Here is a 19,440-nt window from a genome sequence, read left to right as displayed (position 1 = left end):
TAGTCTCTTAGCAACCATACTTATTGTGAGTGCTGGAAACACTCAGCAATTACCATGAGATTATACTAATCCAGAGTACAAAATATATTATCTCCATTCTTCAGAAAAAAAAATAAAAAACCTGCAGGAGGAATACAAAATGCTACTCGGTCTGTAAGTCCACAAACCTTTATATAATCTCATAATTTTTATTCATATTATTCTATAACTTTTTTCCCAATCAAGGGGGATACATAAATGGAAATTGAGTAGAGAATTAGTTCTGGGATATCTCCAAATGTGAAATAAAATCCGACATTAAATAATTACCTGCATGCCTTTCCTTTTTTTCAAGTTTTTCTTGTCTTTCCAGTTTGTCTTTATGTGTCACTAGGAAAGAAAGTGTTATATATATTAAAAAAAAAAAAGTGGAAAAACTTAAGAATCAAAAATAATTCCTAAGCCTTAGGAGACAAAATGGCACACTGTGTTACTCCTGAGCTATCCCATGCATATTTGCGCAGCATACATCACACTTCATGGGTGTTAGCAGCCAACTCTGGCTAACAAGTTACTGCCATGGTAACATGCTTCAGCTGTTTATTACAGTAGCATCATCTCTTGCAATTGTCTGTCAATTCCTGAAGACAGATTTTCAGAAAATTGTTGAGGACTAAGGCAGAGTTCACAGTAAATGCTGCTGCCTGCAATAGAAAGAGGACTTCACCCTGTCCACTCCATACTCTGTGAGACATAGGTTTTAAAATTCCTGGAACGGATCCTGGAGCATAAGAGCATCACATGCACAAATGAGGCATCTATCACTTGCCAGATGACTTGAAATGGATAACCAGTAATGGATATGGATAGCTAGTAATGGACACTAGCTGAGATCAGTCCCTGGCAATGATGATCTCAGAACCATAATTAGATGCCCAGTATGTGCAAAAAAAAGTGAAGACTAACATTATGACAGTGGAAACTGCATTATGCTGTCCACTCAGAGCACATTTTACACTCATTTTTGTTAAGATTTTACACTATAATTTTCCAGAAAATTAAAAATAAACATGTAGATTTTAGAACACTTCAGAAAAGTCAGCTGTGAAACTGCAGACTAGCTTTAACTCCTGTGAAGAGTTCATTCAAGCTTAGGAAAGCTCCCTTTGACAAACATGGGGAAATAATGACCTTCCATTACAGTATCATGAATTCCGTATCTAAGTGGAAGCAAAAGAAGAATGGTAGGGAACATTCCAGCTTTCACATTTTTTAAGCAATATAGTGATGAAATACATGAAAATGGGTTCCTGACACAGCTGACCAAGTAATTTCTAAGTGACTGAGACCCTTCTAATTACTCCCTGTGTCATTAAATAACTTTCCTAAACTTCATCACAGAATTTGATTATAAATTAGAATAGAATGCTATTTACATTCTCCATTATCTATATCTTGAAAAGAGAATGTGTTTAGAGTAGAAAATAAGCAGTCAAAATACAGGGATGCAGTCTCTGGAGTCTTCCTGCCATGCTACAGTGAAATGGGACTTGGAAAGACACATATCCATAGTCATTGTTTTGAAATTTAATGTACAGTCTGAAAGCAATGTTTCTTAGTGCTGTGAATACAGAGTCTCTACACATAGTAGTGTTTCAGAAGCAATTATGACAATATTTCACTAAACAAAACTAATATGTTAACTTTAAGATAAAATACCATTAGGTAAACAGAATATTAATAGGAATTATGGCAAGTTAAGTCAGCAGGACTGAAAGAGATACTAAGCAAGTTGGCAGATGACACAAAACTTGTAGTAGCTGTTGGCTCTCTCGAAGGCAGGGAGACCTTGCAGAGAAACCTTGACAAATTTGAGGACTGGACAATCATCAACCATAGGAATTTCGACAAGGGAAAGTGCTGGATTCTGCACCTGGGATGGGGCAACCCTGGATGTACATACAGACTAAGGAATGAGATGCTGGAAGGCAGTGCCACGGAAAGGGACCTGGGGTTCCTGGTTGATAACAAGTTGAATATGAGTCAGCAGTGCCCTGGCAACCAGGAGGGTCAACTGTGTCCTGGGGGGCATCAGGTAAAGCATCACCAGCCGGTCCAGGCAGGAGATTGTCCCTCTCTGCTCTTCACTGGTGCAGCCTCACCTTGAATATTGTGTGAAGTTTTGGGCACTGCAGTATAAGAAAGGTATTAAGCTATTAGAGAGCATCTACAGGAGGGCAGTGAGGATGGTGAAGGGACTTGAGAGGAAGTTATATGAGGAGCAGCTGAGATCTCTTGGTCTGTTCAGCCTGGAGGAGACTGAGGGGAGACCTCAGCGCAATTACAACTTCCTTGTCAGGGGGAGAGGATGGTCAGGCACTGATCTCTTCTCTGTGGTGACCAGTGACAGGACACAAGGGAAAGGCCTGAAGTTGTGTCAGGGGAGGTCTGGGTTGGATATTAGAAAAGGTTCTTCACCCGGAGGGTTGGGTACTGGAACAGAGAAGTGGTCACAGCACCAAGCCTGACAGTTCAAGAAGCATTTGGATGATACTCTCAGGGACATTGTGTGACTTTTGAGAATGGGTGCAGGGTTAAGGGTTGGACTCAATGATCTTTGTGCATCCATTCCTAGTCAGCATATTCTGTGATTCTAGCATAATAGCCATTATTCTTTTTCACTGATTGTCTGAGATTGGATGGGATAATTTTTTTCCCATTTCAAGAAACTTAAAAAAACATTAAATATTGTTCTCTTGTGAAATCAAATTGAAGAGTTTCCTGTTTTCCACATAATAACTGAACTCCTAAAGACACATTCGTGTTTTAATATCGGACATTATTTGTTTTGCAATGTCGTTTCTCAAAATTTCAGAAAAAATTCCTCATGTTACCACCATTCCATTTTCTAGTAATAAATATTCATTCCATCAGAAACCTAAATTTATATGCCTGCACTTAACTTCTAAATTTAGTCTTGTTAACTCAATGCTTTCTGAGTTACCTACATAAAATGGGAAAGCTTTAATCAGAGATCATTAGAAAGGACTAGTCAAGCACAGATTTCAGGAAATGTACATTCACTCAAGTTGTGAGACTTGTGTTCTTGGCCTGAATAAGTCTGTTGTTGCTGAATATTCAGTCTTCCCTTTTTTGGGGTGATTTATTATGACCGCTGGTCTATCTGCTCTTCCAGAATGTGTTTCTTCCTCCAGTCCAAGGCTACATTAGCCACATTTGTTGCAAAAGACATGTTTTCAGGAGGTTTAAATTGTTTTGACAATTAGGTACCCTACAACAAAGTTTCATTTTGCTACAATATGCCTTGCAAAAGGCAATGGTGAGATGGTAGCTCTTGGAACCCAGAGCTAAGTCATGAGTCATGGGCAGAGAGTAAGCTGTATCCTGATTCTGACTCCTGCAACAGGCAGATCTTAATTAGTTGTTGACATGCACCACCAACAGAAAATTAATAAATCTCTCTAAAACCTGTCCCCAATATCTCTGAAAGGAATCCAAAGGATTTTTTTTTTTTTTCTAAGGAGGGTCTCGAAAGTAGAATGTCTCCGGGGACCATGTCTGGTATATTGTAACTTACTCAGTACATTTTTCTAGGAGTATTCTCAATGACAAATATCATGCTTGGATTTATTCAAGAATTCAAAATATTCAGTGATTCTCTGGTAAGAATAAAAAAGGCACCTATTTATGCTTTGGACATCTTTGACATAAGTTAATAATGTAGTAAAAATTTATTCAGATATAATTTCAGACTTTTTGTACAGTGATGAATTCAAAGTGCTTTTAAAGTCCTTGTTCTCCTTCCAGCTGGCTTTCACAACACCTCCTCCGTCCTTAAACATAATTGGGATCTACAAGAACAGTCTAGGAGTCAATAGGTTAGACTATTTTGAACCACTGGTAAAAAGGTAAAAAATATAAAATGCTGAATACATACCCTTTAGGGGTTCCTTCCTCTCAATTTTTTCTTGTTTTTCAGGTTTATCTCTGTGAATTGCTACAAACAAACAATAAATAAATAAATACAACCCAGCTCACAATAAATTTGTAATCTAGAGGTATTACGTACCCTTATTATCTCACGAAAGTTATCAAGGAAAAGCATTTGTAAATTCAAATAATGGATTTTAGCTCTGAGTCATGGGTACTTGATGATATATAGACCTTCTTAATGTCAATGTTTAATTCCAGGTCCAAGAGAAATATTTTTCTTTGAATAAGCTTTCAGATGTTAGACTATATTTTTCTGAAAGAAGTGATTATTCAGCAACCTTAATCCAATCTGTCTGATCTGTTTTGGTCCCATTACACAAGCACCCTGGCTCTAAGATTTCTGACAGAAGAAATTATTTTCAGTCCTTGACAGCATTGCTTTCTATTCTTAACCAAAAAACCTGCCAGCATATTGCTTTCTATGCTATTTTTCCTTTATTTTTAGCTGCTACTTCCGTCACAGGGTAGATTAACAAGAAAACATCTCTTTTAATCAGTATAACTTCAAGAAGAGCAGCTGTTCAAAACACAACCGACTGCATGTCCTGCTAGAAGCAGGCAAACATGAGTCCTTATGGACTCTATTGCCTATGCAGCTTTTTGGTGTGGCTCTATCCCACATCTTAATGATTTAGGTAGACACTTCATTCTTTGTCATTCCTCGTCAACTTGTACTACTAAAAGACTAGAATTTTGCAATTTCACGGAAAAATTATTTTCTTCTCAATACTCAAGTTTCTCTTAACAAGTAAACCCCAGAAAGCAAAACTTTGATTAGAAGACAACAGTGAGCTTTATACACAAGCATATTAATGCTTTTTCATCCATTCGTTTTACCAGCTTTGTAGCGAACATCATTTCACAGAAGTACAAGCATTACTTGTTAAGTATTTCTGCACTAAAAAATAGGTCATTGTCCATAAGAAAAATAATTCAGAACATTCAGTAAATTCATTATGTCTTATATGTGTTTGCATTATCCAAATACATTTCCAGTCATAACAGGTAAATTATTGTTGATAACAAATAGCAGTACAGTTGAAAGAGATTGAAGGGAGATTTTTCAAAGCCTTTAGAAATGTGGACAGCAAATTTACACTAAAAAAAAGCAGACTGTGAAAAATGCAGCAGTACCAGCAATGTATTATTGAATGAATTACAGGCTGTAACTCATTCAAGTGCTTTAGGACATCTAGTAGCATACCAAGGAAAAATCATTCTCCTCTCTATATATACCATGTAGAACTTACTGAATATTTTTTGCAGAAATTGTAGCATGCTTTTACATCTTACATTTGTATTAGCAGATGCTAGCTCTGTGCAAAACACTTCAAACCAGTGTATTGTCTGTTTTGGCTGGGGCAACAGAACAGTTTTGCTAACAACAGTTCTGTGATGATCCACGTAAGTGAAACATGAGCTTTTGCACATTCAGACAAAAGCCCTTGTAGTGGCTATGCCAAAAAACACAGATGAACTATTCAGAACAGACTTGTAATCAGAAAGCTTGTTTTTAGCTACAGGATATCTTATTTGTGCAAGAGAGACTGCTGTGGGCATGATTTGAGGAGAAAAAAACCCAAAGCAAAACAAAAAACATAACACCAGAAAATGAGCCTTGAATGACACTAACTGAATTGAGCGTCAGCAGATCTGAAAGTGGACAGAAAAATTTAAGATTCCTTCACATCCTCAAAGCAGTATAAAGCACTAAGATGTATAAAGTTATTAATATTGGTGTGGACTAGAACTAAAACGGTGGAGAAGGCATCAGTTGGCCCCTTCTTGAGAAATAAAAACCTTGATGTATCTGGGCAGGGAGCCTGGAATGTTGATAAGCAGAGACCAGGCTGGCATAAGCATAAGCTATTTTTCTCCTCCCAGTTATAGGCCGAAGGTGATCTCTGGTTAGTTCAAGAGCCCTATCCTGTGTGTTGATATACCCATAGCCTCAGAGGTTGCTAATCTCAGATTGTAATGTTTACCATTACCTCTTATGGACACTGTCAGAGTTATGGGTTCCCTAATTTGGGAAGGGCAGGTGCTGCCAAAAATTAAAATGTTCATGTTTCAGAACTGTGATGACTGGCCATTTTTGACTCTTCAGTCGTAAGTCCACCAAAATGCACTGAAGATTTTGATCTGACAAATTTAAATATGATATTTCTTAGCGTATTAACTCTCCCCTGAAAAGTTTTGGGTTCAGCTTCATATATAGTCCTAAAAACTCTGTTATAGAAAATACATTACTGTCTATAGATCTTTTCCAGATTTTGTCACTTGGATATCTATTTCTTTGTAAAGGGCTTAATACATGCCCTTTTTCAAGCCTGCAGCACTCGGTACAAACATTAGGTTTTAGAATAAGCCAGGCTGGCCATACTGTGAAACAAATTAGACTCGAACAGATTTTCTTTTCCATATATAAAAAAGAAAAAAAAAAAGGAAAACAAGAAAGCATAAAAAAATATTTTTAAGGCTGCTCAGTCACACACTCTTCAGCTGAAAAATGCTGAAGCTAAACCTGTTCATTCGACTTTAATTCAACAATTTTATTTGTTTTATGACACACTTTGTAATTTAAAGATCACCTCTTCTCTTTTGTTAATAGGATGCTGGATTCATCCAGAAAAAAAATTAAGAAGAATAAGTAAAACATGTTTTATAATAATTGTGTAAGCTAAAAATTTTCCACAACTTAAAAGAAATTTTCTTGTACTTCTTTGCAAATACCAAAAGTCATAAACTCAGAAGGAACTGTTATTAGCACTGGAAAAAAATATAACACCCCAACCTAATTTTCACTAACCTAGATTTTGGAAATTGCTGAAACATTTTTATATGTCTTTGAATGAAAATTCAGCCAGAGGCAAAAAGATGAGCATGAGAAATTTCATCCTCAGTGACTGGAGTATGATAAATTTATAAGTAATCTAAAATAGGAGCTCATTATGGAAAATTTTAAGGTAATTTAACAATGCATTCCAAAGTTAATATTGCTATCTATTTCACATAAAATTAAAAAAAAGAAACATAGCATATATATGAGAGGATTTTCCAAATTTCAATCATCATGATAGATTTTATTTGCATCAAGTTGAAGACATAGTAAAGGGGGATATGATTTAGTTTTTTTCCCATAAAGTTCTCCACAAAGGCATTCCACACCCCAAAACAGAAAGTGCAAATATAAGAGATGCAGTAAGTAGGCACTAGTTCCATACAAAAGGGAAGTAAAAATAGTTTCCATCTGAGTAAGCCTTAAGTCTGCTGCTTAGTTTAAAGCTAGGTGATGAGTGCAGTAAGCATGAAGCAGAGATTGCTTGCTCCAGCTAACTGACTAAGTGCTTGTCTACAGAACAGCACTCTCAGGAAAGTTAAGATAAATGAACTAATACAATGAAGTTACAGTGCATTAGTCAGAGAGCATTAAATCTCTGTGTAGATGCTTTCATTCGGAAGTAAAGTAACTGTAGATGGCTATAACTTAATTCTTCTTGAAGGAACACTGAAAAAAAAAAAGAGCTTTGTCTAGAGAGGGGCATAGACTCCCAAGTCCAAATCAGTAATTTAAGGAAACCACAGCTACATCACTATCAGTACCATGTTCTCTGGTTTAAAGTTAATGCAGTCACGTTTGTAGCTGTACCTTGAGAAATCAGGCTAGACAGTCCCGTGTTAAAAATACAACATTTAATTTGCTAACTTGGTCAAATTATGTAGGTTTCTAGTATGCTATGGATTTATATGGTCCAGGTCTATTTATCTATTTAACTGTCTCAAATACTTTGCCCTCCAGCTACAGCAAATTACATTATTGGGACACACTATATTTGTATTTATAATCTCATAATTTATACATATGCTAAAATACAGAGAGCTTTATTCTGGCATGTTTAATATTTCCATTATCAGTACAGTCTTATTAACAAGCCATTATGCTATGTATAGTAAATGAAATAGTCTTGAAGAGCCTGGACTCTATTTGTCAAATCAACCTGAATTCAGAGATACTTCCTGAAAAAAACCCAGTGTGGTTAGTGTTAACCCAGAGGCACACGTGTACCTGTCCTAAAATCACTGTTTTAAAATATGTCTGTCAGAGGTAGCCATCATATATTGTTTTCTTCCTTACCTTACTCCAACACCAATGTATTAGTGAAGTGATTTTGGGAAAAAACACATGGTAAATCAAACTTTTCTCATTTTGTCTCAATACCTGTTGTAATTAGAGCTATTTCCCAGAAACGCAGGACAATTACTTTTCCATGAAAATCAGAAATTATCATTGGACCTTCCATTAGACAGAACTTACATATACTTTTGTCTTGATATTTTTTATTATTGTTCTTACTTGCTGACAACATAAGGCACAGTTACAGCTTATTCATTGCTAGCAACAATAATAATTATGACACCTATTCCTTGAGAAGCCTTCAGCAGCAGCTGAGAGTCCTGCAAAATCTACAAAGTATCACAAAATGATGGACTAATAGACAGCTGCCCCAGGCTGAGACAGCACCATCTGTCATCCTCTCCCCTCAGGACAACTGCTCCAGCCTTGGCCGCTGCAGTGGCCCCACACTGAACTTGCCCCAGTTTATGGATGTCTTTCCTGAATTGGGAGGCCCAGAACTGGCAGTATCTAGATGTGGTCTCAGGAGAGTTTAGTGAAGGGGGATAATTAATCCCTTGCCTCCGCTGACTGGCCAAACTCCTGCTCATACGGTCCAGGGTGCCACTGACCCTTGTGAAAGTACTAATACATCAAATACCAAATTGGAAAGACCCTGTTTTGCAGTGAATTTGTGCTTATGTGTACACATAATCATTGAATAATTTGATATCAGGGTTCTTAAGCATGACCAACTGCTTTGTGGAATTATTTCTCACAGTATTTCTTCTTTCCAGGATTAAATTTACTACAGTAATTGAAATGGACATTATTGCTGGTAGTTTTTCAAAATATTTAATTAAAAGCAAATTTTAGGGCACAAGTTTGCCTGGTTCTCAATACTGTTAGAATCTCATAATTTCAGCCACTTCCATCTGGGATTTTTATTCATTACAACTATTCCTCATATTTCGGTTCAATCTTTCCAAAATGAGTCTTATGAATGGAACACCACTGTAAATTATGGGACTTGGAATGAAAGGGTTTGACTATTAGAAAATATATACATAATTAAATTAGTTTTAAAACTCTATTGTCCCCACATGTTTGGGTGGAGAATTGAAATTCTTTCTGTTGTTTGCTGTTATTAAAAACATTCATTTTACCTCTGGTTTTTTCCTATTAATAACAACAAAAGATCATGTTTGTATGTATTTCCTGAAGGTATTTTAGAAGGCAACAGTAAAATTCCCCTAAAGATTCATGCCTTTATCCCACTCTAGACTGAAGCCAGACAGAATGTTTTCTAGTAGTTGATCCTTCTATATACATGTTGCATTTTTGGGACTAAACATGAAAACAAAACAGAAAAAACTATTTGTCTTGTGTTTCAGTAACTGATTGTATAATTAAAGATTGCATTATCAGGCACATACATAAAGGGACTTAACTAATGACACCTGAACATTTTTTTTTTTTTTTGGCATTTACAACTTCTTAGTAATCATGTCTGCAAGGTTAATGTAAACCAGCGTAATTCCATATATATGAAATGGTACTGGCTGTTCTGGTCAAGACTGCAACACCATTTGTTTTTTTAGATTATTGTGCTTGAAAAGACCATAACTGGATGCCTTGCTAATGGATCTGAGTTTGTTACTGCCTAACTAGCCCACTGGTACCCTAAAAAATTCATTTTGATCCAGTGTGATTTACTTAGTAGTTGGGAAGCAGTCCTAGGCAGTCCAGAGGACCCTGATTAACACAGAACTGGTAAGCTAGCTCAAGATGTGTAAAATACTATAAGAACATAGTAAGAATATATATAGAAATGAATGTAATTGTGTGTGAGTGTATGTGTATAACTACTACATTTAATAAGATTCCTCCTTGCTTCCTCCTGCCATTACCAAGCACAGCACTGGTGCATCAGAGGGGTGCTCATCAAGTTTTTTGTGGCCTAACCTTTACAGGAGAGCTTTCTTAGGCAAAAAATCTGCACACATCCCAGGGAAACTTCTTTGTTTACATGACCTCTGAAAACCAGTCCAAACCAGTCCCTCTGTGGATTTTTGGAAAGTGCCAGTTATAAGAGATTAAACAGTCTGAAAAAGAGTAGGTTCTTAAAATGGAGGCCTTTCTTATCTCTGATACACACCTGGCTCACTTTTTACTATGACTTTTTAACTTGGATGGCACCCACTGGCCTATAAACTTACTTTCTTCCTTACCTAACACACTTCATGCCTTTTGCACTAGAGGAATTTTCATCAACACTCTACTTTTTGCACTTATGCTAGAAAAAAAGATTACTGGAAAAGTTTGGTCTGAGAGAATCTTATTAAGAATTTGCATTTACAATATAGCCACACAAACATAAAATTACATTATTTTTGTTACTGCTAAGATATACAGAATTTTTTGATCTTTTACAGTCAGTGCCAACTGATCTTTGGATGCTTTTACAATACAATGGTGGTAACATAGTTAACAAAGACACTGTAAATTACATACATATATGTAGGTAAACAGACAAAAAAACAAAGTTACCCTTTGTTGGTGTTCGTTTTTCGTGTCTCTCCGTTTTCTCTTTTTGAATTTCTGAAAACAACGAAATGCAGATTTATCAATTTCAAAATAATTTTCACACACAAAAATATCAGATGCATTCTCATAATAAAACATTAAAAAGTGCTAATGCTTCAATTATTATAGCAGAACTGTGGCTTTATCATCTGCATATTCAGAATTACATACAGTATCGTTCAATTTTATATATACATACACAGACAATATATATGGATAAAAATCACAGCATTAAGCGTCTTTAATAATTATTCTGTTTTTAATTGAGCCATATAGCTACTTTTAAAGGCAAGAAGAGGTTTTGCTGATCTGTATACAGAAACATGTTGGTCATGAAACAGAAAAAATATGCTTTTACTAAATATTTCCTGTATGTGTCTTGAGTTGTTTACCAAGATTAGCATTGTATGTTTTCCAAATTACCTTTGGAAGGGAAAAAAATGTTCTTTTTGTTATGTTTTATAAAATTTTTAAAGCTCACATACTGAGCTGGTATCTCCAACACACAATAAAAGGTAGACTCAATGCTCTCTACAAATTACAGAGATATAAGTTTCCAGATTAGGGATCATCATCTGGCAGAACGACATTTTAATCATACTGTATAACAAAGCACTGAGAACTACCTTGTTAGAAGAGGAAGCAGCTACAGCTTTTATCTGCACTTTTTATGCCATCTCTTTTGAACAAAAATCTTCAACTATAATATTTATATTAAATTACGCTATATGCCTCCATAAGCATTTTTCTACTGTCCTTATTGTTCCAAAACCAGGATAATATTGAAAATGAAAAATGTTGAATTTAAGAAAGATCAAACAACTAAATCAAGCTTTCATAGCCCTTTTGGCATGTAGTTATAGAAATTTAAAGGGTATTTTTAATAGGTGTATAATAACTTCATTAAGACTATACTGAGTGCCTTTTTTATGGTATTGTGCATATACTTCCTGCAGTAGGAAACTGGTATAAAATATTGGATCATATTTGTTCTTGACAAAAGCAAATGCAGATCTCACTAGACTGTGGGAGGTGCCTCCTTGTTTTTCAGTGTTACTTTTTGTCTGCAGGGTCTAAATAAGAAGAACACTGACCCCAAAGTTAATCTAACAGAAAAAAGTTATGCATATTACATCTCAACTCTAAGGAGCTACTTTAATGTCTATTGAAGACAACTGAAATCTTCCACTTACAACCTTAGTTATTTTCTCAGGTTGTAACAGGATGTACATTGCCAAACAAACCCAGTAGAAAATGGAACTTTCCCTCCCCAAATCTTTGTATAGGTCTTTGAAAAGAAATACAGAATATTTTTATTAGATAGTATTTGGTGTCTGAAATAATGATTGTGTCTGGTTTGCAAAAACATAACTATTCTATAGCATCATCCTATGTTTTCTTCACATAGAGGACCTTATTTCACCGAGATAAAGAGTAAGAACAGGTAAAATACATACCACTGTTAGTCGCTAGTGCATGGCAGCATAACTAAGCTAATTATATGATGTCATTAAGCTAAAGGGACTTTTTATTTATTTTTCATCTTGCTCTTTTCAGCCTGGGTGTGTAGTTCATTTATTGTTCTATAAACCTCAAAGGCTGTGATTAGGAAGAAATATACTCTACTGATTTACTGTATATCAGCTGAACCTGGATCACTTTTCTTTCTTCATCTATGTGAGAATATTTTATTTCAATTGAGATTTCTTCTGCTTAAATGGATGCATGAACTAGTTTAGGTAACATAAGTGGTAGGAATGGTGCAAGACAAGAACAGTTGGAGGATTGCTCCCTAATTCTGGGGACATCTGAGAAATTCTCCATGCCATTGCTCCAGATTGCCTCCAAACATTGACTCAGAGGACTTAATGAAGGCTGAGTCACTTCCTCTACATTGCAACATACAGTTGAGACATATCTCACCCAATTCAAGAGGTCACCCTACACACAGAAGTGAACATAACCCACTAAGTGATAAATCATATTCTTCCGGTAAGAGGCATTCACACAGACACATAATCCTTGCTTGCCTTAAAATGCCTCAGCTCCGCTGTGTTTTCATCATCTGTATGTGTCTCACTACATATGTATGTGTCTCACTACAGAAGATAGGTGTATTCTTCTTGAAAAAATAAGTATAAACATTTTTTAATCAAAAAAATTAATGAAAAATGGCTGCAAAATTACTGTGGGTTTAGGAAATTTATTGCTAGTTTGACTGCAAAATATGTATGGAGCAACGACTGTACAACTGGTTGTCTAAATTAGGCTCACATTGTATCAGCAGTGAAGCTTGCTTTACACAAATATTTCAGTATGGTGCACAAAAAGATACTTTCTAGACAACTGCACTGAGAATCTCATCTAACTCCCTGTTACATTAGGATACCACACATACAAAAAACCATACAGAAATTCCTTGAAGTTAAATATGCCTTCATAATACACTAGTGTGTGCATATATGCTTTTATATATTGCGAAGCATCCCATAATTAAGATATCTTTACAAACTCTCCATTATAGTCTGAACCATTATAAAATATTGCAGCCTGGAACACATCAATTCTGCTACATTACGACAGAAATTTTCCCAGCACAAATAAATCTCATCTCAGTATAAGCTGTTCTGGATTAATTCACAAGATAGAAAATAGTGACTGTTTACTAACTTCAAAATATTTAAAATGAGGAAAGGCATTAGATTATTGGATATTTTTTGTTGTTGTTGTTCTGAGAGTTCTGATACTCTCTGCTTCATCTTTCATGACAAATAGCCTTAATTTTCTAGTAATCATATCATATCTTATTGCTGAGTTGAGAAAGTGGCTGTAATACCGTAGAAGACTTACATGGCCAGTTTAAAGCACGTAATTTATCTCTATCAATGACACATTGTTTATAAATCCTAAATATTACGAGTTTTTGTTTAGAAAAATGATAGAATCAAGCAGCAACAAGGATAATCTTTGTCACCACAGCAACCATCCAGATTCTTTATGAGATGACAGCATGGTTTATTAAATTATTGTAAAAGAGTATGTATTTTAAAAGCCATATTTCATTGTTTGTTTTCTTAAGTTATTAAGCAGACATGATAAATTATCTTTCTCCTTGTGTTTCTTCGGTTTTGAATGGATAAGTACTTTATTTCCTTAAATATGGATACTGCTTGATGCCGACTTCTCTAGACCTCAGGTCTTGTGCAGATACACAGAACAGGCAGGGTGATTATTTTAAATAACTCCAAGAAGGGAAGCTAGTAGTCTTCTCACTGACAATTTCAAGACGCTCAAAGGAGACACAGTTGACTATATTGTTAGCAGGCTGATATATCTATATATTGTTGACCCAAGGCAGACCCTCATAATCAGCTGAGGATCAGCATTGCAGGCAGCTTTACTGAAAATCCCTGCTGACCACATAGTCTGGGCACTAGCTTCCCCCATCCCTCACCCAGCTAATTTTCATTAACAGCATTTGACAGTGTCTAATGACAACACAGTACTGGCCACACACTCCAGCTCCAGGAAGATCAGGATGGGAGAAAATAATTACAGTCCCTTGAATCCATGTGAGATAGTATGTCAGCACTTGCAGGTTTACATCAGTGTGAATGAAGAGCACAGCCCTTCATGGTAGGGAATGAGGAGATTCTCCTGGTCCTGGTTCCCTTCTTTGTCTGTGTTTGTGTTTCTGATTTTGATTGTTCATTATCTCCTTTTTTTAACATGGTAAAATAGATGACATTATTCTTAGCTATTTTAGTTGTATTGTATTATGATAGCATTTAGGAGCCTCAGACCACATTAATTACTTTAGGCACCACATGGGGTTATAACACAGTATAAATATCCCACCTCTGTAACACAGAGGTTCAAACTTTGAGGGCTACATTCCTTCTACTAGTGGGAAAGCACAGCCCTGCATCTTGCTTCATTAGAGGATAAAGTGGTGACTAGCATTGTTAAAACAGGCTATTGTTCTGCAATTGTTAAAACAGGCCCTAAACCTTATCCTCTGCTGAGTTTTCATCTTACATATGAAATATACCTTTAAAAAATCCCAATAAACCATATTAAAAATGTCAATGATATGAGAGACAAAGTGAGAAAAAAAAAAGGATTATTGTTCTCATTTGAAATACAAGAATGCTTTACTGAATGTAACCCACAAAGTCAGCAAAGGAACTGGGAATTTAACCCTAAGCCCTGACATTCCATTCAAGCCCTGACGATTGTCCCTTCATTCTTAAAGCCATCCTGTTTCTGCTTAAATGCTACAATGAGCATAGAATGTAGTTTTAATATATCTAGATTTTAAAGGTATAATTAAGCACGTGGAATTTTATGCAAAATGAAAAAGCATTTTTTCTGTGGAAATTTTACCAGGTGGTTGTCTTTTTCATAATCTGTTACAGGTAAAACAGCACTATACCCCTTTAGTGCTTTGACATTCTTTCTCTCATAAATATCTAAGTGTGAAAAGGAAAATGAGTCCAATTCAGAGTCCTGGTGCGCCAGAGGCTAATGATTTGCTTTTGAGCAGTTAAAACTCTTACAGCTATTGCCAGCAATTTAATGGGGCTATATCCTTGTTAGGTTATCAAGACTAATTGGTAGCAGGCAGCTGAAGACTTGGTGGAAATAGACACTGAGGGCAAGGCAAGAGTGAGTAGTGTTAAGAGTTTTAGAAGATGAGAGAGATGTCATTTCTAATGTGTTTTTAGATGCTGTCTGTATGAAGAATTTTAGGCAACTCTCTTGCTGTTGGTATCCTCAGGAGAAATTTGCAATTGTGCAGCTGATGTCTATTTTTAATCCAGATAGTACCAGCTGGTGAGGGTGACAGTTATTCTTGTGGGGCTAGGAGGAGAAGAAAGGAAGCTAGAGCAACTTCTAGCTAACTACTAATAGATCACGTAGCTGTACTCTAGAGGGATGAAAAGAAAATCCACAATAAAACCAAAACAAATTTTGCAACAGCCAAAAATCACAGGGAAAAAAAAAAAAAGAAAGAAAAAAGCAGCAGGAAATATTTGAGGAATTAAATTAGTGTATTGTGCCTGTATCAAGGACCTAAAGACAGCATAACAGAAGACCTTTAATACTAGCATTCAGTATTGGAAGGTCCGAGTGACACATATGACTTATTCAGGTGACTTCTCTACCAGCTTGCTAGTAGCACAGTTTTCTTAGATCTTGCCCTATTCTGGGGATTCATAGAAACTTCAGGTTGGGGTACATAATAACGCTTTCTGAAGTTATGTGTTGTAAGACCTTTCTTGAAAATGCAACAGGGACAAATTGCTCTTATTGATGAAAATGCTGAACACTTGGTGTGCTCATTCACTGCATGAGATACCAGGCCACAGTGCCTCTTAAGTATCATTTCAGAATTGTTTATCCTTCTCTTTGGAAATAAAAAATAGAATTTAGAGTGAGAATAAAGATGGTTTTTTTCTTTTTTTTTCTTTCTTTTATATTTTGCAGAATTATACAGTGTCTCTTTCATTTGCTGTATGACACTACTGTTGACAGGGCTCACACAGCATCGCTTCTCATTCTTCTTGGTCTGAACCCTCTGCTCTAGTGAATATTTATCCAAATCAACATGTTGTTCTAAATTATGAACATTGCTGTGAAGTGACATTGATGGGTCCTATTCAGCAAAGTTCAGCTTCTTCACCTTAGTTGTCTTTATTTCCTACACTTCGTACTTTGTTTGATTTCACTAAGCTGCTATCAGAGATACAGAGAACACGACCCTCAAATATTTCTGGACAATTTACCTATCTTGAGTAACATACAGGGAGCAAGTAGGCTTTATGTTCCCCCAAGAACACAGGGATTTAGCATATATTAAGCCCTCTTTGTAAGATAAAGGACAAAAATGAATAGATTGGATCCCAGTTCAACAGATATTCAATTGTTTCCGAACTATTGAAGTTTCACTGGTCTATAAAAAAAATTTACTGTAGATGACATACTGACATCTTCATCCTCATGCTGAAGAGGGCTTTCATTCCAGGGTGATGTTTTATTTTATTTTTACTTTTACAAGAATACAGCAAGGGAGATGCATTGTTAGGAAGGCATTTGCAGACAGGATGCTTGTTATTTTCATAACAGCAAAACATCCCAGCCTTACTAAATATTTTATTATGAGTCACTCTTTCTTGATCTCCAGTTTTCTAAACTGAACTTTTTCCAGTCCTCTTTTTCTCATTATGTCAAAGATAATTAAACATGTACATATTTTTTTTTATATTGCTGTGTTTGAAACAGCCTTCCTTCTGCTATAGAATAAAATAGCTTAAGCAATTAATGGTAACTAGAAGTGTATCACTGTATTACTATGTACTTATTGAAAACATTTTGTCACCAAATCACAGATTGGTGTTATTGACCTTTCTATTTGTTATTATATATTTGGGCATTTTCGTGTATCTACCAGGGCTTCTTAAAAATGTAATATCACTAATTATTTCAATACAAAATTGTCTTTTAAGAAAATAGGGAAAAAATATTTTTCCCAAAGAGCTGAGGTAAAATGGAAAAGAAAGTAAATGGAATGGTTGTGGCTAATTCCAGTTAGAAATCCTCAGTTTACCAAGGCAAACAGAACTTAACACGGTGCACAACCATTTTTCATTTCTTTCTAAAGCCTAAATATTTTTTTTATTTTTCTTTAGTTTTAATTTCCCTCTGGTAAGGTTTCCAGTTGAAGTAGAAAAGCAATATCTTATCAGAAAGGTTTTTATGGGAAGGGGGGTACTTGCAATTATCTTTGACTAATTGTCTGGTAAACAGCATTCTTCAGGAAGACCATACACAGACTTTTATCTGGTGGAATTTCAGTGACTGTGCTTTTGAAAGAATTAAAAGGGGAATGTATTAAAAGACCTTCAATCCAAAACATTTTTCACATAAAATTAATTTTTATTCCTAGTATGAAAATATGTTAAGACTATATTTTTCATTTCCAGACTGCAACCTGGTACCTCGGTTCTGAAATGTAAAATAAATGCTAATTGCACTTTGATTAAAAGCAAAAACCAAAACAAAACACAGCAAAACCCTTAACCCTAATACATCAGAGATAGAGCCATGTGATCAAAACCAGGTTTTATTTTCCTTCTGTGGAACACGAAATTTTCTTGGTAAGCTTCTCTTTATGGATTCTAGCCTACAAAGTTGTTATTGGACCAATTTTAAATTGTATTTAAATAATTTCAGTTTTTAAATTTCATAATCAATTTTATCAGTCTGCCTTTAATAGACTATACTTTTATAGAGAAAAATTCCAGGCAAGACTTGTAGACCTCTTAGTAGGGCAAAATTTTATACAAACAGCAATACATAAAATCTTTAATTTTGATTAGTATCGAAGAAATATTTTCCCATGTGAATCTATTTAATAGGGGTTTTTTTGTAGTTTTTATTGTTTGTTTGATTGGTTAGATGGTTTTGGTTTTTGTTGTTTGTTTTGGGTTTTTTGTTTGTTTGTTGTTGTTGTTGTTTTTTGTGAAAGGAGGAAAAAATAGAAAAAAAGAAATCACAAGACTAACCACAGTTACTCTACTCAGCTTTTAAAAACATCAGCAGTGCAGATTCTACCTTACCAAATTAGTGTGAAAATATACATTCCTATAAATTCAATCACTTCTAGATCCAACTGATTTTATTTTAGGGGTTTGGTGTGCAGAAGAGAGAAGTTTCTGTGGTCATGAACATGGGCTGGACTTGCTATATCATCTCCTTGGAATAGCAGTAGCTGTGAGTAGATTTGAGTTTACTCAGAAAAGTATGCAGCACCTTCAGTTTTGATGCTGTGGGTTTAACTGAGTTTTGGAAAAAATTTTTCATTTTCCAGGCCAGGAATTTACTCTGTCTCAAGCACAGCATACTCCAGCCAGCAGGGCATCTTCCTAATGCCCCCTCTTCTCAGAGTGAGAACCTCCCTAAGGTTCCATAGACAGGGTACAAATGAAGATTTTCATGAAAGTAGCATGGATAGCTTCACTTCAGGTTTTCTTTGATTTAAGAGGATAATTTAAACAGCTGCAAACCTCTCTTCTGCTACACTTCTGTCAGGGGTTCCTACTAGCCTTGTGGCTCAAAGTTCTCTCTCTATCTTTTAAAATATAGTTGGTAAGTTTGTATTAAAATTTTTCAACTGAAGTTGAAACCCAATCACAATTCTGCAATAGGCAAAAGAACTATAATTGAACATCACTATTCCCTGGTGGTATACAGTATTGTTTCATCTGGATAATATGGAAAATATTTTCTTTCCATTATAAAACGTTATTTTGTGGTGGATATGTTATTGCTGCATTGATCAGCCTAAGTAAAACAAGATGAGATTGTTAAAAGAACATTAATAACAGAAATGGATGCCGCAAAAATGAAAAATGCAGAACATACATATCTGGAACAGCAGTTTAACATCTGAGAATTGAACCAATCAATGATTTCCATCTTTTAAGACGGGGTCTACTTTACACAAAGATATGCAAAATGCTTTGTAGCAAAATGTAGCCTAGGGAGACAGTGAAAGCCTTTTAGAGAGATCTGTAACAGCAACTCATATACAGAAAAGTGAACATTATCACGCGGCAACATAAAAGAAACTCAATTCAGAACGCATTACCAGTACAAATAGGTATATACTTTAGGGATGAATGAAAATGCATAATTATTTTTTAAGATACATATATCTTAACACAGTTTTCAGGTTGCTTCTA

The 19,440-nt window shown here is 35.4% G+C and overlaps 1 protein-coding gene across 3 annotated transcripts in view; it reads right to left on the bottom strand.

Moving 5' to 3' along the window:
* The window catches only part of TRDN (triadin), a 111,426-nt gene that overhangs the window by 41,860 nt on the left and 50,126 nt on the right, over positions 1-19,440 (bottom strand). For all 3 annotated transcript variants that reach the window (XM_032683808.1, XM_032683806.1, XM_032683807.1), the window contains 3 exons: positions 10,658-10,708; positions 3,938-3,997; positions 310-369 (listed from right to left, as the gene is read on the bottom strand). In XM_032683808.1, the coding sequence (XP_032539699.1) occupies positions 310-369; positions 3,938-3,997; positions 10,658-10,708 (171 nt within the window). The remainder of the gene's footprint in view (positions 1-309; positions 370-3,937; positions 3,998-10,657; positions 10,709-19,440) is intronic.

This window comes from Chiroxiphia lanceolata, chromosome 3, assembly GCF_009829145.1.
Source record: "Chiroxiphia lanceolata isolate bChiLan1 chromosome 3, bChiLan1.pri, whole genome shotgun sequence".
NCBI lineage: Eukaryota > Metazoa > Chordata > Aves > Passeriformes > Pipridae > Chiroxiphia > Chiroxiphia lanceolata.
Note: the sequence above shows the minus strand (reverse complement) of the source record. Positions and strands in the feature narration are given on the sequence as shown.